At 40.3% G+C, this 25,965-nt stretch overlaps 1 protein-coding gene and 1 long non-coding RNA gene across 2 annotated transcripts; one reads left to right on the forward strand and one right to left on the reverse strand.

Annotated features, from left to right (window-relative positions):
* Positions 1 to 1,439: 1,439 nt before the first annotated feature.
* Positions 1,440 to 18,499, reverse strand: LOC128430636 (uncharacterized). Its single transcript, XM_053416742.1, has 12 exons — positions 18,362 to 18,499; positions 17,885 to 18,259; positions 17,417 to 17,770; positions 17,093 to 17,184; positions 16,304 to 16,397; positions 13,894 to 14,116; positions 6,239 to 6,382; positions 4,652 to 4,683; positions 3,906 to 4,280; positions 3,438 to 3,791; positions 3,114 to 3,205; positions 1,440 to 2,439 (listed from the first exon to the last, which is right to left on the reverse strand). Exons 1-12 carry the CDS (start codon positions 18,396 to 18,398, stop codon positions 2,314 to 2,316), a joined length of 2,298 nt encoding a protein of 765 aa, XP_053272717.1. The 5' UTR covers positions 18,399 to 18,499; the 3' UTR covers positions 1,440 to 2,313.
* On the forward strand, positions 4,557 to 10,093 carry LOC128430372 (uncharacterized). Its single transcript, XR_008334008.1, has 3 exons — positions 4,557 to 4,686; positions 7,237 to 7,296; positions 10,019 to 10,093. It is a non-coding gene; the product is annotated as an uncharacterized LOC128430372 (long non-coding RNA).
* Positions 18,500 to 25,965: the final 7,466 nt, after the last annotated feature.

A 25,965-nucleotide genomic window follows, 5' to 3' on the forward strand; every position in this document is an offset into this window, starting at 1 on the left:
AACATTATTATGTTAATACTGCAGGTAATTATAAAACTGGGTGGAATGATGTGGAATGTGGGTCAAAAAGGAACACATTACATTTTGGTGAGGATTTGGATCAGGGGGCAGATCCAGGAACATTTCTTTCAAACATTGACATTTGACCTAATTCTGAATGGGGCGTTCATTTAAAGGTTCAGTGTTTAAGATTTAGTTGAAAGGGCTCAATTTGCAGAAATTATATGAAATAATCCTAGTGATGTTTTCACTAGTTTGTTTCATCTAAATTGTACAAATCCCTTTACTTTAGAATGGGCCGTTTATATTTAAATACTTTATATTTACATCATGAGCGGGTCCTTTCTACGGAAGCCGCCATTTTTTTTTACAGACGTCCAAAAAATACTCCTGATTATAAAATTAAATCCACCCTGACAAAACTAATTTATAAAACCCCAACCTGAACTGAACTAGAATTTCAGGCTAGGTGATTTTCAACACGGTTGTTGGATCGCCACTTCCTTTCTAGTTTTCTTGAATTAAAGTTTAAATTCATGAAAAAAATGCATCTATCTATATCTCATTTGTCTTTATTTTTTGTCTTCAGACAGAACGTCATCAGTCAGATCCCAGGTCTGGAGATTCTGGATGACACAGAGGTCCTGGAGAAGGAGAGAGCCCAGGCTCTGAACACCTACAGGTTGCAGCAGAGCAGCCACAGCAGCAGGAAGAGGAAGGAGGACTCCTCCAGGAAACACACACACACATGCAGAAAAAGTCTAATATGTTCATAACACAATAGCACAGACTTGTAGGTTTATGATCCCTTCACTAAGAGTCACAACTCCTCCTTACATATTTAATATATATATGCTTATATACATTTGTGTGTGTGTGTGTATGTGTGTGTGTGGTTGTGTGTGTGTGTGTGTGTGTGTGTGTGTGTGTGTGTGTGTGTGTGTGTTTGTGTGTGTGTGTGTCTGTTGTACATGCAGTGTGCGTGTACATTCCTGTTGTTGGAATGCTGGTGTAAATGGGGCTGAAACTGCATACATTGTAACTGCAGTCTATGGTCTTACCCCTAAGGGTCAGCAGAGTCAAATAGGAAGCTGCAAGAGACTGTCTCCTAAACTGAACTTAATCAGTGTCAATTTATGGAATTTATGGGATTAATGTGATTCTAATTCTTAAGACTTTATTCAGAAACAATTAAAAAACCTGTGGTTATTTGTTTCCCCTTTGCAAACCTGTGAGTGAGAAAACAAAGGATTTGTTTAGAAAGTGTAAATAACAGTTTTATGATGAGGGTCAGACTCTTCTACAGGATGCATTGTTGGAGATACAAAAGTCTAATACTGGACCAGATGCTAAGTCCTGACTTCTTTTCCAACACGTATACTTTGCTTTTACTGGAGTCTCAATAGTTGGTCAAAAGAATTCACTGGAGATGGTCAGAGTTCAATGCAGTAGAGTTTATTTTTTTTTTACAAGATGTAAACCTGAGCTGGCTCCGGAGCCCAACTGAAGACTGAGCTTCAAACCTTCTGCTTATATGCTCATCATTGTCTCAGATTTTGCCCGTTCAACCAATCAGGAGGTGAATCTCTCCATCTCCTGATTGGTTCAAAACTTCTGATTAGTCCCGAAACCTAATGGTGTCATACTTTCCCAAGTTTACTTTGTCTCCCCCTACAGTTACTTCAGGGATCGATTCTAATGGTGAATTCAAATTGTGGTTGTTGGTCTAACTTTGACACCATTATAAATCTTGGAGTTTTGGAGGCCTCTGTTTCAGGCCTTACTCGATTTAGAAGGTCCTGTCTCCAGACTCCATTAGATTCGGGCGATGTCTATCTGCATTTTTTTTTATGATTACATTTCCACACACTTAATATAGGTTAAAAAAACAATGATTCCAGTAAGGGCGCATACATTATTACATTTCTTTATGCTGGATATATGGTGCTGTGAAAGCGTACAGTTGCAACCAGAAATCTGTTTTACATGGGCTGGACCTGTGCTGTGGGTCTTTGTCATTCCCTTAGTATAAGACATAATCAGCTGTAACATTATTAACCTGCCTAGCAACTAATTACATTTTTCTTCAGATGGAGACTCTCCCTGTGTCGGTTGTTATTGAGACATTCTTCCCAGGCAGCATAACGTTCCTGATGCTCTTTATACACAGACGCACAGTTTAAGCATATAATCAAACAAAGGCTAGTTTTTCTACATCATTCATTGGTATGGTTTAACTGCGTACAGTGATAGAGGTGTGTATACTTGCAGACATGAAACATTAGCACATGCAATTAAAGTTGAATAAAAATATTAAAGCTCAGTTTTTTTTTTCTTGTCAGAACCTTTTTCCTCCTTGTGGAAAACTTTCCCATCAGCCTGTTCTTTCCACTTCAAGGTGACGCCACTCAGTCCGTTCTCCTTCAATCTGTCCTGGAGCTGAAAAACAGAAATGGAGACTATTTGAAATACTTGTAACAGATTATTTTGCTCTCTAAGAAAAAGAATTCTTTGTTTTTAGTCAATTCAATTCTATTGATATAGCTTATATATCACAATATATCATCTCAAGGAACTTTACATAGAAAGTCAAGACTTTAAAATGTATAGAGAAACCCAACCGTTCCCACAATGAGCAGCACTTTGGAAACTGTGGAGAAAAAACTCCCTCATTAACTGGAAGAAACCTCTAGAACCAGACTCAATGTGGGCAAGAAGGAGAGGGGGGTGGAAATGAGGGAAGAGAAGAGAGAGACAAACGAGACAAATTTTCTTGGCAGGAGCTGTAACTGCTCAGCTACCAAGATATTTGTCTGCTGGAAGTTTGTATTTTGTGATAGTCACATCGAAATCATGCCAAAATTATGATTCATGTTTCCTGGTCTCAAACAAAAAACTGCAGATCTACATTAGCAATACCTGGAAGAACAAATTATGATTATAACTCTTCCTTCCATTATTGTTGCTGCTTTGCATTGCAGAACATCTGTGACTGGAGTTTTTTTACATTCACTCGTCTCCGTCATGGTTATTTGATGATGTCAAACTCTGTAATACATCTGTCCAGGGTCTATGAATGAGTTAATGTTTCAGGATGGGTTTTGGAGACTTGCCTGTTTCAGAATCTGTTCTTTCACACCTGGGTCATTCAGGTCCACAGAGGAGTCCTCTAGCTTCACCTTCATCTTCACCAACGTCTTCACTGCTGCTTAGACAAAGAACGAGGAGAGAAACAAAACAGACGTTTAATGTGGTGTTTAGTTTTCTGAAACCTAAAGTTATTCCTGTGGAGATAGAACTCGAGGTTTTTAGATTAAACGAGTGAGGAACGTCTGGTCTCTGGGCTGCATGTTCCCCACAAGGCAGTTTGGTCAGGCGTGTCAGAAAACTCACAAATAAAAAATAAGCCACACAAAAATACAAAAAAAGATTCTCACTTGGGACGCTGTAGCAGACAAATGGTTTTCTTTCTTCACAGGAAAATAACCTCCATTTTCCGCCCTCCTCTAAATCTGCAACACCACATATGACTTTCATCGAGCCAAGTGGGTTGAAACCCTGATACCAGGAGCTGAATGAGTAGTTACTCCCGTTGGACCAGTAAATCTGAGGATCTCTGTACAAACCGATCCATCCCCAATTGCCATCGGTCATCAAGTTCTGTATCTTGTTGTTGTCAGTGTCGTTCGTCACAGTGGCCAGATCTGTGTAGTGTTCTCTGCAGTGCCTCTGAGCCTCAGACCAAGTCTTTGCTGTAGTCACTGGCACAAAGTCAGAATCCTCTAATGTTCCTGCAGTTAAGTTGGAGAACAAAAGAGGGATTGATGAGATCACACAATGGTTTTCAAAATCATATCTTATACATTATGTTGTATAGTAAAGATTAATAAAAAGCACATCATTACCATTGTAGCAGAAAAATCGATGGTGTTTTTTGCAGTGATCATCATTCCATCTTCCATTCCATGCCTTGAGCACGCAGAACTCATTGGCATCTACATTGTTTGGTTCAATAGTCAACCAGTTCCTATATTCAGCTCCACTCTGGTTGAACCCATCTGACCACTTCCAGTCAATATGACTGTACAGTCCAATCCAAACCTCAGAGCTGTTACCAGCAGCGGAAACTGTGTCTTTAAGCTTCTTCATTTCTTCAGTGTTTTCAATAGTGGCCAGGTCTGTGTACTTCTCTCTGCAGTAGCTCTGAGCTTCAGTCCAATTCATTACATCAGACACAAAGTGGTACTGATGGAGGAGGCATGTGGAGAAGGTGAGGCACCCTGAGGATGAAACCAGTTATTTTTGTTATGTATGAGGACTCAAATTAATCTCTATATTCAGATTTCCTGTTAAATACATCATACAAACAGTTAGATTCACTGACCTGAGAGACACAAGACACCAATGAAGATCCCTTCCATCCTGATGCTGCTCTGTGGACTGTCTGTGCCAGTGTTCACCACTAACACCTAACTTAACCAGTTCTAGTGCAGCTTTAGGGAAATGTAACAGCAGCTCCTCCTCTTCTACTGAAAATAGTCAGTGTTCTGTGGAACTCTTTATGCAAAAAGGCAAAGATGCAAACATCAAAATTGTTGTCATTTACCTCTGGAGGCATCTCACTATGCAGATAGTTCTGATCGTATCTGACCCAGACTGGTCTCTGCCTCCACCCCTGTGCAGCTGGTGAGTGAATGAATGTCTGTTTGTCTTGCTCACACCGTGGATCCAATGATACCTCTGTGACAGGGATGTTTGAAATGTTCATCTATTAATGTTTTGATCACCTCTAATTCCATCCTATATGTAGATCAGATGAAAATAAGTATGAAAAAGAAATGATGATGATGAGTATTATTATTATACTGGTATGCATTATTTTCAGTATAACAACTATTCTGACAATAGTTCCTGGTCTCGCTCTCTCTCTCTCTCTCTCTCTCTCATTGAATCTGGTTCTCGAGGTTTCTTAGTTCTAGTCAAATCGTTTTTTATCTCTATAATCTTACAAGGTGTCAACTTCACCATGTAAAGTGTCTTGAGATAATCTATTTTATGATTTGATGCTACACAAATTAAATTGAATTAACTCATTGCCAAATTGCATATCCTCAGGCTGTAACCCCTCTGGATATTGAAGCCTGCCTTCAGGTATCCAGTGTTCATCTTTACAACATGAATGTGTTCATGGAGACACAATTTGCACCACATGTCTCAGATCCAGTCCTTCTAGGCCCGAGCACCAACTCAGCCCCAGCATGTTGTGTGTTTCCTGATCTCAACCAAAAACAGCAGCTCTACAGCAGCAATGCCTGGAAGAATAATTTGCCATTCGGAAAGACTTCAAAGGAGTCAACATGATAACTCTTCTTTCCACTGTTCTGACTTCTTTGCATTGTAAATCCTCTCTGGCAGGAGTTATGTGTATTCACTCATCTCCATCAGGGTTATTTGATGTCATCAAACTCAGTATTTTTTACTGAGTGTATACCCTATATAATCGACTCATTGTTTCCCACAATACATCATGAAAAGTAGTGTACAACCAATGTTCACTAACCAAACAATATATACCATAATGCATTGCACTCGTGGTGAAGAGACGGGAAGAGCGAGGGCAGCGGGAACAGCCCGACCTGTCGTTCTAATGTAAATAGAAGCAGAGCGGTGCATCACAGCACAAAGTGTGGGAAACAAGTTTATTTCCACATTTAAAGATAATCACCCCACATGGGTTTTTACATTAAACCTGCAAAATAAACATTTAAAATTTACTTTGGGATTTTCCACGTTGCTGTTGTTGTACATTTTATTCCTGCAGCAATGATGTCATTTTTCGATGCAGAAAAAATGCCCTGAATAGTTTCTGAAAGCATTTTTGTTATTTTCTCTTGAGCTCACTATATAGTGCTCTAAATAACTTATTGTCTCATAATTATGAGATGCTAAGTCATAATTATGAGATACACGTTTTTTTTTCCTCATCACAGTGGCGGAAATGGGCTTCCATAAGAAAAAAACTGATCAGGAAATAAAAGGCAACACAAAAGTGGTATAGAGCAGAGTCAATGTCACATAGATGGAAAGGGGAAGTTATGTGGACAAAATTTCCATGTGTGAACATCCTTGTCCCAGCTCATGGAAATCCAGTCATTAAAAATGTCAGACTGTGAGAAAAAAAACTTGCTTTGAGCTTGTGCCAATTCAAATTCATTTCTGAATAAACTCGAAAGTGTACTTGAGGTTGTCTGGAAAGCTCTGATCAAGGGCATTAATGATCCCAAACAGCTTGATGAACCCCATTATCACCCTTCCTAAGTTGTCCATGACTCTGATACCTTCAATCACGATTCCCACGTCCTCTGGCTCCACATCTCCATCTCTTCAGACAGTGTATGACCCCATGATTGCGAGTGCGATGTCCCTCTCTGCACCCTCAGTGGCGGTGGCCTAAACAACCAAAATACAAAACTCTTTGAAAGTGCAATGCTGAACAACACAATAAACGTTGTGCGGACGTTATGCGACCGGTGTGTTGCTATATGAGCTCATAATTCCTATACGTATGACACATTGCGGCTGCTAAAAATGCCCGTGGCTTAAGACTAGAGACTAGTGGTTATAGACCTGGGCAAGTCACCATGGTAACTCACTTAAATCTTCGGTGAGTTACAGTCACTGTCACTCTGCAGCAAGGAAAAGGCGGACATTACTAGTTAGCCAGATTGCCTGCCAATTCCGATTTGACTAAAACCGAGCAAAAACTGCCTGGATTCAGAAATCAGAATCAGGTTTATTGGCCAAGTAAGTTTGCACAAACAGGGAATTTGACTCGGTAAAGTGGCTCTTAGTTGCTTACACAGAATACACATCACAAAACAAACAAAACAAAAAAAAACAATTCAAACAGCCCGAACAGTGCGACGGTCTAAGAAAAGAAGTGCAGGTGTGCGTATTACAATTATACAGTGAGTGTGAAATAAATAAACATAATTAAATATAGTTATAATATATATTATATATAATATAATATAATATAATTTCGGGAGTAACTGTACAGTGGTTATTATAAAGATCCAGAGTTATTGCACAGTGATTGGCTGTTCGGAAGTGAGACGGCGAGGGGGAATTTTCATTTTATTTTATTTTTGTACTGCTGTTTTGCATAATTCGATCAATATTACAGTATGCACATTACTTGACAGCAGGAAACATTAAATATACTTACTCATCAAGGTTTGGTATTCCACCTGCGGCAGTTACCCTGGCTTGCAGCTCAAAGCGTTCATGAATGTGGTGAGTGAAACAATTTAAATATTTTGTGTTACATCTCTAAAATATTTATGTACACTATTTTAATGGATATATATGGAAAAAAAAAAAGATATTTAAATATGTCACCTCCAAGAAGGGCTTGAATAATTTGTGTGTATAGAAATTAGGGCTGTGAAATGATTAAAATTTTTAATCAAATTAATCACAGGTTTCTATGGATTAATCATGATTAATCACATTACCGATTTTCTCGGAATATTTTTGTGAAAACAAGATTTATGACATTTAACTTTTCTTTTGTGCTGCAACTCAGCAGTTCTTCAGCAGTTATCATTGCTTTTCCATATGGAACATTAATATAATCTTCATCCTAAACAATATTCGGGCTCCTTAGCCATTGTGTGGTTGAATAAAACTTTTTTTTTTTTAAATCAAACAGAAATTATTTGAGCTTCTTAGCCATAGGATGGTTGACATTTTTTATATTTTTTGTCACACAACCATTAACCACACCATGATACAATCTAATGCCTCTAAAGGCCCTCTTAGCCACTCGTTCTTTAGCCAGTTGGTGAGGCAAACTAACTTGTTCAAATTCTCTGACAGTAAAGCTGACCGCTTCTTTTGCACAATGTGTCCTGCGAGTGAGTCTGGTTTGTCGCATTCCACTTGAACGCCCCTCGCCGACCAACACATGCTTCGCGTTGCGGTGGTTAGGCGGGTATTGCTACGGTGAAACGATTACGTCTTCTCGCAGAGTGTGCATATCACCTTGGTTTTACTGAATGTTCGATCTTTGTTTTTTTGGAACACGATCTTCCCGTCCAGAAGGTCCTCAGGTTCATCAGAATTATCAGAGCTGCCAACTTTTCAAAAAACCTTGGAGTGAGATTTTGTCGGGGGTGACCAACATTTTGCCGCGCACACAGCCACACACGTTGGTGGCTCAAATATCAGGGAATTGTTGGAATTTGGCGTTGTATCCATGTTGTTCGCTGCATTCTGGTGGCCTTTGGGGCCCGAAGTCGTTGATAGGAGCGGCCGACTGGAGATGGACAACATTGGTTACATTCTGTGACGCAAAGACATAGCTGAAGGTCCACCCCCAGGAAATGTTGGTTTAAGTAGATGTTTTTTCCTGCATTCTAGTGGATTTTTGGGTGGTATGCTAAAGATGTGCAATACCTGAACTTCTTCTGATTCATGTTCCTCTGATCATGACTTGTAGGGCCTTCTAGCCTTGAGCTGAACATTCAACCAGAAAACTATTGTTGTGCCTCAATGACCACAATATAGCCTAATTAATAGACCTTTGTTTAAGATTTGACCAAGGTAGGTTGATTGACATTTTGATTACAATGGTTTTCAACTAATTCTGAACTGAAACCTAACCTATATTTTAAATAATTGTATTCTTAAGAGCAGTTAATGATTTATGTTCGCCTCCCACCACACTTTCCATCAGACAAAAAAGTGCAACAAATAAAGTGCTTAAACTTTATTTTAAGTTGTGTTGCCTTTTTAAGCAACACAATGGACCCTCTTCCCCAAAATAAAATTTGTCTGGAGCCGCAAAACATATTTGATAACAAAGCTAATAAAGTTTTATATAAAGTTATACTATACTAAACTATGGTTTGTTGCATTTATGAAATTATCGAACAACAATAAAGAAAACTGTTGACATTTGATTGATATTTTTACCTGTTACAACAAAGGAAAAACCAAACGCTTATGAAGAGAAGAAAATACACAGGCAAGTGTCGGCCTACTTTGAAATAAATTAAACACAGAACTTTGTAGGGTTATTTGAGTCCTCCCCGTATTTGTGGAAAATGTATGAAATAAGAAGTACCCTATTTTTAAATAAATAAAAACATATAGCTGCAGCCTAATAGCTTAAAAATATATATTTTAGTTGGCGAAATATTTAAACGAAAAGTGAGTGCAGGTCAGGCTGGAGGCGGACACAGAAACTGCAGCTCGGTAGAAACCAACTGCAGCTTCTGCTCTGATCAAGACGCTGAGCTCTGATCAGCTGAGACCAGAGAAACTCTGTGTTTTCACTGTTTCCACTGAGCAGCCGGTGAGTCAGTGACCAGCTCCTTCACGTGAAGGAGCTCTGGTCTTGTGTCTCTGAGCGAGTGCGCGGGGCGGGGGGCGGAGCCTCGGGACCGGTGAGCTATCTGGGGCACACACACACACACACACACTCGCCCGCTCCTGGTACTTCATGACGGCCTGATACGATGATGTTTTAAAAAATGATCGTGACTTAGTCAACCACCAACATTTTCGTCTCGTCTCGTCAACAAGTTGAAATAGATTTAGTCATGCGCTTCACTTCAAAGATCCAGGTTTTTTTTGGCGTGAGAAATTGGATGTGTGGCGTGAGTGCGTGTGAAAATATGCAAAAGCGTGTGTCACACGGCGGAAGCGTGAGAGTTGGCAGCTCTGGAATTATCCATGTTGTTTGTTTGTTTGAATGGCAGCTGCCGTCTGACTACATTAGAGCGGCAACTAGTGCAGAGGCGGCGGAATTGGAAGGTCCTTCTGCGCATGCGTTAAATGCGTTAAAAAAAAAACGAATTAATCCTGTAATTTAATCATAACGCGTTAACGCGATATTTTTCACAGCTCTAATAGAAATACAATTTTATGAATAAATAATATATTAGAGGAACAAACATCATATAATAAAAACACAACCCTTCTGACTGATTGTCTCCTTGTGTATTTGCAGTTCATACTCAAACACGCAAACAAAAGCTTGTTTGTAAAAACCCTGGTCATCAGGGCCTGGAAGCTCTCGGATGGAGAAAGGACTCGAGCCTGCAGCCTGCGCTGGGCCTCCAACGTGCTACTGTAACATCTGTAAGAGACGCTCCTTCCCCACGAGGCTTCGGGGAAGGTAAGAGAGGGAGGGGTTAACTGGTCTACATATAAACTGTGCTTTCAGGATATTCATAAAGACGTGTGGAAGAAGCAACCAACATATCTAGATCATGAGTTCACACTAATACTCCCCAAAACATGTAGAAAGTCTTTCTGTTGATATACTGCATATAAAAACAAGATTCTATGCATTAGTGCTAATCAGTAAAACCTTCCCAGTAACTGAGTGTTGTACCTCCATAAAGTTCAATCAATCGATCAACTGTTATGTGTATAGCCCATATTCACAAATCATTTGTCTCATAGGGCTTTAACAAGGTGTGACATCCTCTGCCCTAAACCCTAAACAAGAGTAAGGAAAAACTACTAAAATCACTTTTAACAGGGTAAAAAGAAACGTAGAAACCTCAGAGAGAAAGTTGAGAGCTCTGTGTGAGAGGTCCATGTTTCCTAATATCTATAAATAGATGTGTGTGTGTGAGGTTGTTTAAATTCCTGTTTCATTATAAAGTTCTAGTTTCATGGGTTTGACTGTTGATGTCATAGACAATTATTTAAAACATGGAAGCAAAGGCCAAGGGAGGAGTGTCAGTGTCCTACATTTCACATAATGCAACTTTAAAGCATTTTTAAATCTGCATTTAAATATTTTTACAGAAAGATACTAGAAGTTAACCTGGAGGATATTGGTAGATTAGAATTGCAAATAGTCTCAGAAGGTTAGAGATGGTGAAATTGCACCCATCAAAAAAGATGGTTTCCATAGAACAAATAAAATGGTCCAAGGAGCTACTATGGTCAGTGCACAAGTCCAGTCTGTGGATGAGTTCAAATTGCTATTTCTAATGTAAAGTGGTCACTTATGATGAACCCAAAAGAAACTATCCCTAACCCACTCAACAAAGTCTATTTTTGTTCATTATTGTTCACTTGTGTCCCTTTTATATATAAGTTCCAACGATTAACTTAACTGGTGTTATTTGTTTCATACATAACATGTCAGTTGTTTCAGAGGTCTATAAACAATTGACAAAATCTTCAGACCCACGTTCACAACTTTTCAAAAATAAGAGCTCTATAATTTAGCTCAATGTATTGCAGAACAGCAACAAAATGAATTGCTGAACAGGATGTGATTCTATGAATGTTGTTGCCTTGATGGAGGCCAGCACCCCCTGCACCTGTGACTTTCTGTGTCCAGCCCAATATGGGGAAAGAGTGATCTCTAGATTTAATTTTAGATTTTGACATGTGGTTTGACCCATTTGCCGACCACTGCTGTCGTTTATTTAAAGGGGACATATTATGCCCATTTTAACACAGTTGATATGATTCCTTGGGGTCTTAATGAAATGTCTGTAACATATTTTTGTCAATCATCACCCTTTATACCCTGTCTAAAACACCGCTCCTCCAATTGACCTGTTTTGAGAGCCGCCCCCCCCCCCCCCCCGACATTTTAGTATGAGGAATGATTCTATTAAATTTTATTTGGACAGCGCCAAATCATAACATACTGTACGTTATCTCGAGGCATTTTACATATTAAGGTCTGGACCTTACAAAATCATAGAAAAACCAAACAGTTCCCACATCGAACAAGCACTTTGGCGTCTGTGGGGAGAAAAAAAACTCCTTCTGAAATGGAGGAATTTGCAAAGCCAAACCCTATGTTGGCGTTCTTCTGCCTCGACGGGTTGGGGTGAGCAGTAGAGTAATAGAGGTGGGGCCAAGCTAATGCCATCCAAGGTAGCTATCTGGCCAGAAAATGTTGTGTCAAAGCACAATGATTTCAGTTTTGTCTGAGTTTAGAAGTAAAAAAAGTTCCAGGCCTCTGTCTCTAAGACGTTCCTGAAGTTTAACTACTTTGATTACTAATTATTAATCTATGTAACGACAATAATTGTATGTGATTTCTGATAATATTCTGATTACTGAAGGAAACCAAGTGAGAATGTTAGTAGAAGAAGGTTATATTGTGATTGAGGAAGAAATTTGGTTAAATCAAAATGTAAAAGATGTCATCAAAAGATGCTGCTCAGCTCCGTTGCCATTTTCAGTCTGGTTAGTCAATTTTTGAGTGATGTTAAGAGGTATTGTAAAACTTTATTAATTTGATTTATCCTGTCAGAATTATTTTGTTTCCTTCATGACCTTTCCTTCAGGTCAGGTTTTTTTGTTCTTGTTGGAAGATTGGATATAGAAACTCTTCTGTGATGTGTGTGTGTGTGTGTATGTGCGTGTGTGTGTGTAGGAGGATGACACGCATGAGAAACAAGTTGGCAGTCAAACCAGTGGCCTGTGTTGTAAAGACGCCTTCACTGTGAGAGTGAGAGAAGCTGCTGCGTAAGGTTCTACTATTGATCATTTTCTGCCACAGCAGTAGGAGTATTGGGATTATTTGTTTTCTGAACTGAGTTGGAGTAGCAGCCATTGGAACTGAGCTCTAATCTTGATTGAAGAATGAAACACTCTTTTATCTACCTACCAGTTCCAAAACCTCCTGCTGTTTGTCTGTCTGTGGAACACATATCTCGCAAACCATTCATCTTATCAGCTTAACACTCTGGATGTTTCTCCTAAATGGCCCGAGGAAGCTCAGTGATGATCTGGTGTGATTCAGCATCACATGTCTGCCTTTAACATGTTTTCTTCTATGCCCTCAGATAAACTACATCAACCGCGGGTCGAAATCGGCCCCAGATGATTTTCGAACTTTGATTCTTTACTATTTCACCATATCGGACTGATCTAGACATTCACAGGAGTCACGGTTGCTGATCTCCATCATGACAACAACATAAAAAAAATCACCTTGTCTTTGGCAGTTCCTCCACAAAGTAAAAGCATATGTTGTTTGTTTCGCTGGAGCATCGACACGGGACAAGAGAACACAACTTTCCAAACAGGCAGGTTTAGAACGAGGCACTGCACTTATTTTCATTGCTCTCAATACTGTGATTGTAGGCAGTGGTGTTTCACTTCACTTTGATTTGATTCAAAGATCTCCTTTAACTCCGTCTGGCTCTCGTCATCAACGTGGATGAGACCAAATCTTTCATCAGTTTTTCCCCCCCGTCACAAACACACACATGCACACACGCCAATCTCCTTTTAATTTCCTGTGACTCAGGCAACATGGTCACCAAAGCTTTCTCAGCAGCTCTGCTTCAGACCAGCACCGTTTGAGGAGGCTTTAACTGTGTTCCTGGACTTTTCTCTGAAGATATAATCAGGTTTCATCATGAGAAGTGTAGGGTCCAATCAACACGAGACTAGAACTAAGGACAGTTTGGCCTCTTCTGCTCAAGTCTCGACCATACTCTTTGTTACTATTGTCAGATTTTGCAATTAAACCCACTTCCTGGTTTCTCGAAAATGCAAAAGTAAAACACCAGCACATCTTTCATGTCACAATCGTATTACTTCCCCCAATGAGGTTCAGATTTCATCGGCATTCGTTTGTCTATTAATAAACAGTATTATGTTAATACTGCAGGTAATTATAAAACTGGGTGGAATGATGTGGAATGTGGGTCAAAAAGGAACACATTACATTTTGGTGAGGATTTGGATCAGGGGGCAGATCCAGGAACATTTCTTTCAAACATTGACATTTGACCTAATTCTGAATGGGGCGTTCATTTAAAGGTTCATGTTAGGGTTTGTGGTGGTGTTCGGACCCCAAAGCAGACACGGAGGAGCAGGTAGAGAAAAAGGTACAGTTTATTGACTGTGTAGGCAGGTACAGGCTGGAGCGGCAGGGTGCAGGCTGGCTGGAGGATCCACGGAGAGGCGAGGATGACAGCAGAGCAAAGAGGCACACGGAGGTTCTGCGTGAAGCAAGCAAGAAGCAGGTCTTTAGTCCACAAAACAAAACGAGACGTGAAGGTCGAGAGCAACAGCGAAACAACTACCATGATATATGGAATAATCTGGCGCCAGCCTGTTGAGCGGACCAGATCTTTATAGAGGGGATGATTGGGATGGAATGCAGGTGCGCCTCGTCCGCTGCAGGGAACCAGCCACGCCCCTAGCGCTCACAGCCTGCCAAGGGAAACAGAGAAGGGGAGGAGGAGAGACGAAAACAACAAACAACTAACACAAATCCTCACAGTTCAGTGTTTAAGATTTAGTTGAAAGGGCTCAATTTGCAGAAATTATATGAAATAATCCTAGTGATGTTTTCACTAGTTTGTTTCATCTAAATTGTACAAATCCCTTTACTTTAGAATGGGCCGTTTATATTTAAATACTTTATATTTACATCATGAGCGGGTCCTTTCTACGGAAGCCGCCATTTTTTTTTTACAGACGTCCAAAAAATACTCCTGATTATAACATTAAATCCACCCTGACAAAACTAATTTATAAAACCCCAACCTGAACTGAACTAGAATTTCAGGCTAGGTGATTTTCAACACGGTTGTTGGATCGCCACTTCCTTTCTAGTTTTCTTGAATTAAAGTTTAAATTCATGAAAAAAATGCATCTATCTATATCTCATTTGTCTTTATTTTTTGTCTTCAGACAGAACGTCATCAGTCAGATCCCAGGTCTGGAGATTCTGGATGACACAGAGGTCCTGGAGAAGGAGAGAGCCCAGGCTCTGAACACCTACAGGTTGCAGCAGAGCAGCCACAGCAGCAGGAAGAGGAAGGAGGACTCCTCCAGGAAACACACACACACATGCAGAAAAAGTCTAATATGTTCATAACACAATAGCACAGACTTGTAGGTTTATGATCCCTTCACTAAGAGTCACAACTCCTCCTTACATATTTAATATATATATGCTTATATACATTTGTGTGTGTGTGTGTATGTGTGTGTGTGGTTGTGTGTGTGTGTGTGTGTGTGTGTGTGTGTGTGTGTTGGTGTGTGTGTGTGTGTGTTGTACATGCAGTGTGCGTTGTACATGCAGTGTGCGTGTACATTCCTGTTGTTGGAATGCTGGTGTAAATGGGGCTGAAACTGCATACATTGTAACTGCAGTCTATGGTCTTACCCCTAAGGGTCAGCAGAGTCAAATAGGAAGCTGCAAGAGACTGTCTCCTAAACTGAACTTAATCAGTGTCAATTTATGGAATTTATGGGATTAATGTGATTCTAATTCTTAAGACTTTATTCAGAAACAATTAAAAAACCTGTGGTTATTTGTTTCCCCTTTGCAAACCTGTGAGTGAGAAAACAAAGGATTTCCAGAATTCACTGGAGATGGTCAGAGTTCAATGCAGTAGAGTTTATTTTTTTTTTACAAGATGTAAACCTGAGCTGGCTCCGGAGCCCAACTGAAGACTGAGCTTCAAACCTTCTGCTTATATGCTCATCATTGTCTCAGATTTTGCCCGTTCAACCAATCAGGAGGTGAATCTCTCCATCTCCTGATTGGTTCAAAACTTCTGATTAGTCCCGAAACCTAATGGTGTCATACTTTCCCAAGTTTACTTTGTCTCCCCCTACAGTTACTTCAGGGATCGATTCTAATGGTGAATTCAAATTGTGGTTGTTGGTCTAACTTTGACACCATTATAAATCTTGGAGTTTTGGAGGCCTCTGTTTCAGGCCTTACTCGATTTAGAAGGTCCTGTCTCCAGACTCCATTAGATTCGGGCGATGTCTATCTGCATTTTTTTTTATGATTACATTTCCACACACTTAATATAGGTTAAAAAAACAATGATTCCAGTAAGGGCGCATACATTATTACATTTCTTTATGCTGGATATATGGTGCTGTGAAAGCGTACAGTTGCAACCAGAAATCTGTTTTACATGGGCTGGACCTGTGCTGTGGGTCTTTGTCATTCCCTTAGTATAAGACATAATCAGCTATAACATTATTAACCTGCCTAGCAACTAATTACATTTTTCTTCAGATGGAGACTCTCCCTGTGTCGGTTGTTATTGAGACATTCTTCCCAGGCAGCATAACGTTCCTGATGCTCTTTATACACAGACGCACAGTTTAAGCATATAATCAAACAAAGGCTAGTTTTTCTACATCATTCATTGGTATGGTCTAACTGCGTACAGTGATAGAGGTGTGTATACTTGCAGACATGAAACATTAGCACATGCAATTAAAGTTGAATAAAAATATTAAAGCTCAGTTTTTTTTTTCTTGTCAGAACCTTTTTCCTCCTTGTGGAAAACTTTCCCATCAGCCTGTTCTTTCAACTTCAAGGTGACGCCACTCAGTCCGTTCTCCTTCAATCTGTCCTGGAGCTGAAAAACAGAAATGGAGACTATTTGAAATACTTGTAACAGATTATTTTGCTCTCTAAGAAAAATAATTCTTTGTTTTTAGTCAATTCAATTCTATTGATATAGCTTATATATCACAATATATCATCTCAAGGAACTTTACATAGAAAGTCAAGACTTTAAAATGTATAGAGAAACCCAACCGTTCCCACAATGAGCAGCAATTTGGAAACTGTGGAGAAAAAACTCCCTCATTAACTGGAAGAAACCTCTAGAACCAGACTCAATGTGGGCAAGAAGGAGAGGGGGGTGGAAATGAGGGAAGAGAAGAGAGAGACAAACGAGACAAATTTTCTTGGCAGGAGCTGTAACTGCTCAGCTACCAAGATATTTGTCTGCTGGAAGTTTGTATTTTGTGATAGTCACATCGAAATCATGCCAAAATTATGATTCATGTTTCCTGGTCTCAAACAAAAAACTGCAGATCTACATTAGCAATACCTGGAAGAACAATCTGTCAAAAATAATTAAAGGATTATGATTATAACTCTTCCTTCCATTATTGTTGCTGCTTTGCATTGCAGAACATCTGTGACTGGAGTTTTTTTACATTCACTCGTCTCCGTCATGGTTATTTGATGATGTCAAACTCTGTAATACATCTGTCCAGGGTCTATGAATGAGTTAATGTTTCAGGATGGGTTTTGGAGACTTGCCTGTTTCAGAATCTGTTCTTTCACACCTGGGTCAGTCAGGTCCACAGAGGAGTCCTCTAGCTTCACCTTCATCTTCACCAACGTCTTCACTGCTGCTTAGACAAAGAACGAGGAGAGAAACAAAACAGACGTTTAATGTGGTGTTTAGTTTTCTGAAACCTAAAGTTATTCCTGTGGAGATAGAACTCGAGGTTTTTAGATTAAACGAGTGAGGAACGTCTGGTCTCTGGGCTGCATGTTCCCCACAAGGCAGTTTGGTCAGGCGTGTCAGAAAACTCACAAATAAAAAATAAGCCACACAAAAATACAAAAAAAGATTCTCACTTGGGACGCTGTAGCAGACAAATGGTTTTCTTTCTTCACAGGAAAATAACCTCCATTTTCCGCCCTCCTCTAAATCTGCAACACCACATATGACTTTCATCGAGCCAAGTGGGTTGAAACCCTGATACCAGGAGTTGAATGAGTAGTTACTCCCGTCGGACCAGTAAATCTGAGGATCTCTGTACAAACCGATCCATCCCCAATTGCCATCGGTCATCAAGTTCTGTATCTTGTTGTTGTCAGTGTCGTTCGTCACAGTGGCCAGATCTGTGTAGTGTTCTCTGCAGTGCCTCTGAGCCTCAGACCAAGTCTTTGCTGTAGTCACTGGCACAAAGTCAGAATCCTCTAATGTTCCTGCAGTTAAGTTGGAGAACAAAAGAGGGATTGATGAGATCACACAATGGTTTTCAAAATCATATCTTATACATTATGTTGTATAGTAAAGATTAATATAAAGCACATCATTACCATTGTAGCAGAAAAATCGATGGTGTTTTTTGCAGTGATCATCATTCCATCTTCCATTCCATGCCTTGAGCACGCAGAACTCATTGGCATCTACATTGTTTGGTTCAATAGTCAACCAGTTCCTATATTCAGCTCCACTCTGGTTGAACCCATCTGACCACTTCCAGTCAATATGACTGTACAGTCCAATCCAAACCTCAGAGCTGTTACCAGCAGCGGAAACTGTGTCTTTAAGCTTCTTCATTTCTTCAGTGTTTTCAATAGTGGCCAGGTCTGTGTACTTCTCTCTGCAGTAGCTCTGAGCTTCAGTCCAATTCATTACATCAGACACAAAGTGGTACTGACGGAGGAGGCATGTGGAGAAGGTGAGGCACCCTGAGGATGAAACCAGTTATTTTTGTTATGTATGAGGACTCAAATTAATCTCTATATTCAGATTTCCTGTTAGACATCATACAAACAGTTAGATTCACTGACCTGAGAGACACAAGACACCAATGAAGATCCCTTCCATCCTGATGCTGCTCTGTGGACTGTCTGTGCCAGTGTTCACCACTAACACCTAACTTAACCAGTTCTAGTGCAGCTTTAGGGAAATGTAACACCAGCTCCTCCTCTTCTACTGAAAATAGTCAGTGTTCTGTGGAACTCTTTATGCAAAAAGGCAAAGATGCAAACATCAAAATTGTTTTCATTTACCTCTGGAGGCATCTCACTATGCAGATACAGTGCCTTGCATAAGTATTCACCCCCTTTGGACTTTTCTACATTTTGTCATGGTATAACCACAGATTAAAATTTATTTCATCGTGAGTTTATGTAATGGACCAACACAAAATGGTGCATCATTTGGAAGTGGGGGGAAATATTACATGGATTTCACAATTATTTACAAATAAAAATCTGAAAAGTGTTGAGTGCATATGTATTCACCCCCTTTACTGTGAAACCCCTAACAAAGATCTGGTGCGACCAATTGCATTCACAAGTCACATTTGCAAGTCACATAATTAGTAAATAGGGTCCACCTGTCTGCAATTTAATCTCAGTATAAATACACCTGTTCTGTGATGGACTCAGAGTTTGTTGGAGATCATTACTGAACAAACAGCATCATGAAGACCAAGGAGCTCACCAAACAGGTCAGGGATAAAGTTGTGGAGAAATATGAAGCAGGGTTAGGTTATAAAAAAATATCCAGAGCTTTGAACATCTCTCTGAGCACCATCAAATCCATCATAAGAAAATGGAAAGAATATGGCACAACCGCAAACCTACCAAGAGGAGGCCGTCCACCCAAACTGAAGAGTCGGACAAGGACAAAATTAATCAGAGAAGCAACCAGGAGGCCCATGGTTACTCTGGAGGAGTTGCAGAGATCCACAGCTGAGGTGGGAGAATCTGTCCACAGGACAACTATTAGTCGTCTACTCCACAAATCTGGCCTTTATGGAAGAGTGGCAAGAAGAAAGCCATTGTTGAAAGGGATCCATAAAAAATCCCGTTTGGAGTTTGCCAGAAGCCATGTGGGAGACACAGTAAACATGTGGAAGAAGGTGCTCTAGTCAGATGAGACCAAAATTGAACTTTTTGGGCTCAATGCAAAACGCTATGTGTGGCGAAAACCCAACACTGCCCATCACCCTGAGCACACCATCCCAACAGTGAAACATGGTGGTGGTAGCATCATGCTGTGGGGATGCTTCTCTTCAGCAGGTACAGGGAAACTGGTCAGAATAGAGGGAAAGATGGATGGAGCCAAATACAGGGAAATCCTTGAAGAAAATCTGATGCAGTCTGCAAAAGACTTGATACTGGGGCGGAGGTTCATCTTCCAGCAGGACAATGACCCTAAACATACAGCCAGAGCTACAAAGGAATGGTTTGGATTAAAGAATGTTAATGTCTTAAAATGGCCCAGACCTCAATCCAATAGAGAATCTATGGCAAGACTTGAAGATTGCGGTTCACAGACGGTCTCCATCCAATCTGACTGAGCTTCATCTTTTTTGCCAAGAAGAATGGACAAACCTTTCCATCTCTAGATGTGCAAAGCTGGTAGAGACATACCCCAAAAGACTTGCAGCTGTAATTGCAGCGAAAGGGGGTTCTACCAAGTATTGACACAGGGGGGTGAATACTTATGCACCCAACAGATGTCAACTTTTTTGTTCTCATTATTGTTTGTGTCACAATAAAATTTATTTTGCACCTCCAAAGTACTATGCATGTTTTGTTGATCAAACGGGAAAAAGTTTATTTAAGTCTATTTGAATTCCAGTTAGTAACAGTACATAATGGGAAAAAGTCCAAGGGGGGTGAATACTTATGCAAGGCACTGTAGTTCTGATCGTATCTGACCCCGACTGGTCTCTGCCTCCACCCCTGTGCAGGTGGTGGGTGAATGAATGTCTGTTTGTCTTGCTCACACCGTGGATCCAATGATACCTCTGTGACAGGAATGTTTGAAATGTTTATCTATTAATATTGTGATCAACTCTAATTCCATCCTATATGTAGATCAGATGAAAATAAGTATGAAAAAGAAATGATGATGATGAGTATTATTATTATACTGGTATGCATTATTTCCATTATAACAACTATTCTGACAATAGTTCCTGGTCTCGCTCTCTCTCTCTCTCTCTCTCTCTCTCTCTCTCTCTCTCTCTCTCATTGAATCTGGTTCTCGAGGTTTCTTAGTTCTAGTCAAATCGTTTTTTATCTCTATAATCTTACAAGGTGTCAACTTCACCATGTAAAGTGTCTTGAGATAATCTATTTTATGATTTAATGCTACACAAAGTAAATTGAATTAACTCATTACCAAATTGCATATCCTCAGGCTGTAACCCCTCTGGATATTGAAGCCTGCCTTCAGGTATCCAGTGTTCATCTTTACAACATGAATGTGTTCATGGAGACACAATTTGCACCACATGTCTCAGATCCAGTCCTTCTAGGCCCGAGCACCAACTCAGCCCCAGCATGTTGTGTGTTTCCTGATCTCAACCAAAAACAGCAGCTCTACAGCAGCAATGCCTCGAAGAAATATTCAACATTCTAAAATAATTCAAAGCAGTCAACATGATAACTCTTCGACTCATTGTTTCCCACAATACATCATGAAAAGTAGTGTACAACCAATGTTCACTAACCAAACAATATATACCATAATGCATTGCACCCATGGTGAAGAGACGGGAAGAGCGAGGGCAGCGGGAACAGCCCGACCTGTCGTTCTAATGTAAATAGAAGCAGAGCGGTGCATCACAGCACAAAGTGCGGGAAACAAGTTTATTTCCACATTTAAAGATAATCACCCCACATGGGCTTTTACATTAAACCTGCAAAATAAACATTTAAAATTTACTTTGGGATTTTCCACGTTGCTGTTGTTGTACATTTTATTCCTGCGGCAATGATGTCATTTTTCGATGCAGACAAAATGCCCTGAATAGTTTCTGAAAGCGTTTTTGTTATTTTCTCTTGAGCTCACTATATAGTGCTCTAAATAACTTATTGTCTCATAATTATGAGATGCTAAGTCATAATTATGAGATACACGTTTTTTTTTCTTCACCACAGTGGCGGAAATGGGCTTCCATAAGAAAAAAACTGATCAGGAAATAAAAGGCAACACAAAAGTGGTGTAGAGCAGAGTCAATGTCAAATAGATGGAAAGGGGAAGTTATGTGGACAAAATTTTAATTTGTTAACATGACTGTGAGAAAAAAAAACCACTGAGGTCACAGAACTTTGTCGGCTGTGTTTCCTGCTTATGCAAACAACTTTATTTTCAGCTTCTGTATCTTTGCTTTGAGCTTGTGCCAATTCAAATTCATTTCTGAATAAACACGAAAGTGTACTTGAGGTTGTCTGGAAAGCTCCGATCAAGGGCATTAATATGCCCAAACAGCATGATGACCCCCATTATCACCCTTCCTAAGTTGTCCATGACTCTGATGCCTTCAATCACGATTCCCACGTCCTCTGGCTCCACATCTCCATCTCTTCAGACAGTGTATGTCCCCATGATTGTGAGTGCAATGTCCCTCTCTGCACCCTCAGTGGCGGTGGCCTAAACAGCCCAAATACAAGACACGTTTTAAGTACAATGCTGAACAACACAATAAAAAATTACGAACAAAAATATAAAGTAGAACTCTTAAATGAACCGCAGTTTCATAGAAGGAAGCTCATCAGTTGTCGGGTCAAAATCTATGGAAGCCCATGTCAACATGATGAAGAAAATAAAAATCCTGTTTCTCATTATTATGACTTAGTATCTGATAATAATGAGATACTAAGTCCTCTATGCCCGTAGCTTAAGACTAGAGAGTCTAGGCAAGTCACCACTGTAACTCACTTAAACCTTTAGTGAGATACAGTCACTGTCACTCTTCAGCAAGGAAAAGGGCGGACATTACTAGGTAGTTTGCCAGATTGCCGCCAATTCCGATTTGACTAAAAACTGAGCAAAACTGCCTGGATTATTTTTTTACGGCTGTTTCGCATATTTTGGTCAATATTACAGAATGCACATTACTTGACAGCAGGAAACATTAAATATATTTACTCACCAAGGTTTGGTATTCCACCTGCGGCAGTGACTCTGGCTTGCAGCTCGAAGAAAATCGGGACAATCAACCACTAGGGGCGGTCCCCCAATTAAGCTAATTTATTTTGCGTTCATGAATGTGGTGAGTGAAACCAATAAAATATTTTGTGTTACATCTGTAAAATATTTATGGACACTATTTTAATGGATATATATGAATAAAGCAAACGATATTTAAATTTGTCACCTCTAAGAAGGGCTTGAATAATTTTTGTGTATAGAAATACAATTTTATAAAACAAACATGATATAAGACAACACAACCCTTCTAACTGATTGTCTCCTTGTGTAGTTGAAGTTCATACTCAAACACACAAACAAAAGCTTGTGTGTAAAAACCCTGGTCATCAGGGCCTGGAAGCTCTCGGATGGAGAAAGGGCTCGAGCCTGCAGCCTGCGCTGGGCCTCCAACGTGTTACTGTAACATCTGTAAGAGACGCTCCTTCCCCACGAGGCTTCAGGGAAGGTAAGAGAGGGAGGGGTTAACTGGTCTACATATAAACTATGCTTTTAGAAGAGTACATTCATAAAGACGTGTGGAAGAAGCAACCAACATATCTATAACATTAGCACACACTAATACTCCCTAAAACATGTAGAAAGTCTTTCTGTTGATATACTGTATATGAAAACAAGATTCTAAGCATTAGTGCTAATCAGTAAAACCTTCCCAGCAACTTGGTGAACTGTCCTCTGTTAGGCCAGAATTTCTTTAAGTATTTTTGTGGGAATGGGATATAAGATCTAAATTGTGGGTTTAGAAGACGAGATTATTTTGGGGTGATAAGAGAGAAGCTGTCTAAATAATTGGTAAGATTCTCAGCTATTTCTGAGATTTCTATTCTTGATAGGGTATTAGTTTCAACTGAGGGCAGGAGATGGCTGAATTTATTTATAATATTTCTAATAGTTCTTTAATAAATTCTGAAAGTAAGGTTTCTTTGATCTTCTTTAGGTTAAGGTAATCACAAAATCCTGTTTACATGACAGTGATTTATTCCGATTATTTTCTTAATCTGGTTAATATCAGAATGTTGTAGCCCCTGTAAACACAATCACTGAATGGGACATTGCTTTACTGCTCTTAAAGTGATGTTCAGTACAAAGCTTTGGAGTTCATCCGTCAGTGAAGCAGCTTTCAATCATATCACATGGTCCTCCTATTATTTAAACTTAACTTAATATTACTCGGCCCAGCTGCCATATGGACTAGTGCAGTGCCAATTCTAAACCTGCATGTTCTGTCCTCTCTTCCTGTGTTAATGCTCCGGAGCTACATCAGAATGATTCCTTGTCATTAGTGAGTCCTCCTCAAACAGCCCCTACTGGCTGCTATAGAGCACTGGTTGCCGGTTTTTTATTTTTATTTTGAAAGCCTCACGTCCAAATCTCACCAAATTCGGCACTGCTCTTTCTCTGGTGTGAAGCCAATGAGATGAATGGTTCCCGAGATATGCCTTCCACATACACACATACGTTGAATACAGTTGTTTGTGTTTATTCTCTATGTTCATGGCGCTCAGTAGAATTAAAAAGGTTTAATCAGAGGAAATAGTGCTTTGAGAGGTACTGACCCCCATGACTGCCATCTGATACCATCCTTTCTTTCTGTTGAGCTGCTCTCTCATCTCCTCCTGCTCTGCGAAGATTGACTATAGGAGCACATGATGAGTGTGTTTGTCGGCCGTCTATCTGGGTTAAGGATTTGGTCCTTATGAATAGTCATTGTGAGCACTCCGCCTCGGGGACGGAGCGGCAGACAGAGCTCTCTGTTTGTTTACTAAAAGAAGCTGGAACAACTTGCCTCTACACCCAGTGTCATATAAAAGCAGGAGGGGGGAGGGGGAGGAGGAGGGGGGATGATGGAAGGCAGAGGCAAATGAGTGAGGGGCACACGGTACAGACCCCATGCAGCGACGAGCGATAGCACCACGGCATGAAGGGAAATAAACCTCACATCAAAGCCCACTTGGAATGGAAGACAGAGCAGGAGTGGGTGGTTGGATACAGACAGTTTGAAAGTTTCTTTTTTTGTACGAGAAGACAACATATTCAAGGTTGTTCAATTATTCATGCTCGGGGATGCTCTCTGAGCCCTTTCACTTCTCATCCGACAAGACTAACAAGACCTTCGCAGTGTTACCGAGGGGATGTTTGTTTACACGGATCAGAGTCAGTGCACAGGGGAAAATGAGCTCACTCGAGTCAGATGATGGCAAACAGATTTTGGATGTGCAGAGTGTGAAAACGACCAGCAGGGGGCAGTCTCACGCTATTAGACACTGGTAGAAGAGGAATTCCTGCACTCAACAAATCTGGAGAGAGGCTTTCAAGTGACAAAACTTCTTTCGTTCACCTCTCTGCGGCGAGCAGCATCACAGACAGCGCTTGCAATTGCACACACAATCACCACACAAAGACCGATTGCATTTACCATCACTGTCTGTGGATGGTTAATGCAAATGCAAAGTGGAATAAATGGATTTCTTCTGTGAACACCCTTCATCGAAAATAATAATTTGTGTTTGTTGCTGGCCTCCGTTATTGCCATAAACTTGAAAGACTTGAACATCAACAAAAAAGAATCACAACAGTGAAAAAGTCAGTTCCACACATCGCAGCCAAAGTTACCGCCATTCTCCCCTGATTTTAAATCAGTGTTTGGTCAAACTGTTTCAATCAGGCTGCTGTTTTGTGTTTAAAAAGTTGCTTTAAGAATACATTTATTGACAGAAAACATTTAGCTGTCAAGGTAAGAATGAAACATCTGCCTTAACAGAATCTATTTGTACAGCCAGTGCTGCAGTTTCAACATGTTCACGTCCCTAACTTCATCGCAACCTTCACACTAACATAGCTTTATTCATCAAAAGGTTCTTGACAGGAATTGGATGAGGTGACAGTTTCTGTTTGTTCAGGTCTTCGTGAACATCGAGGTGAGTGATGATGGGATCACACAACCGCCAATAACAGTTATTTTCCTGCTCGTGTCAGATGTGGGTGAATCTGGCAGCAGTGTGTTCAAGGCTGGTTGAGGGGAGGGAGGTAGATTAATTTGGGAGCAGTGTACGTGTCATCCTGATGAGTTTGTTTTGTGGGTGATGGCTAACATGGTGAGGAAAACAGGGGGAACAGAAGAACCGGGTTGGGTTGGATTAGGATTTTGTGAAGCAACAACAGCAGGCGAGGGCCGACGGAAAGTGCTCTGACTTTGCGTATGACACCTGGCGGTGTTGGAGCTGAGGTGAAGTTGCCCGGTGAATCCAGATGTTGGAGGTGGGAGTGTAGGATGCATGCCACAGGATGCTCGGTCCTTCAATCTGCTCCATTGGCAAACTGATAGGTCCAACAACGTCAACAGTTGGAAAACCTCACCGTCACTTTTAAATATTTATTTTATGCATGATGGTAGATATTGCTCTGTTGGTGACCATTGGTTTTATGCAATTTCCCAATGCAT

Source organism: Pleuronectes platessa, chromosome 23 (genome assembly GCF_947347685.1).
Source record: "Pleuronectes platessa chromosome 23, fPlePla1.1, whole genome shotgun sequence".
Classification (NCBI taxonomy): domain Eukaryota; kingdom Metazoa; phylum Chordata; class Actinopteri; order Pleuronectiformes; family Pleuronectidae; genus Pleuronectes; species Pleuronectes platessa.

Coding starts and splice junctions, on each gene's coding strand:
- LOC128430636 (XM_053416742.1), bottom strand. CDS start 18,398: ATGGAAGGGATCTTCATTGGTGTCTTGTGTCTCTCAG. Junction 18,260..18,361: donor TGGTGTCTTGTGTCTCTCAG/GTCAGTGAATCT, acceptor TTTCATCCTCAG/GGTGCCTCACCTTCTCCACA. Junction 4,684..6,238: donor AGCTTTCCAGACAACCTCAA/GTACACTTTCGA, acceptor TTCACTCACCAG/CTGCACAGGGGTGGAGGCAG.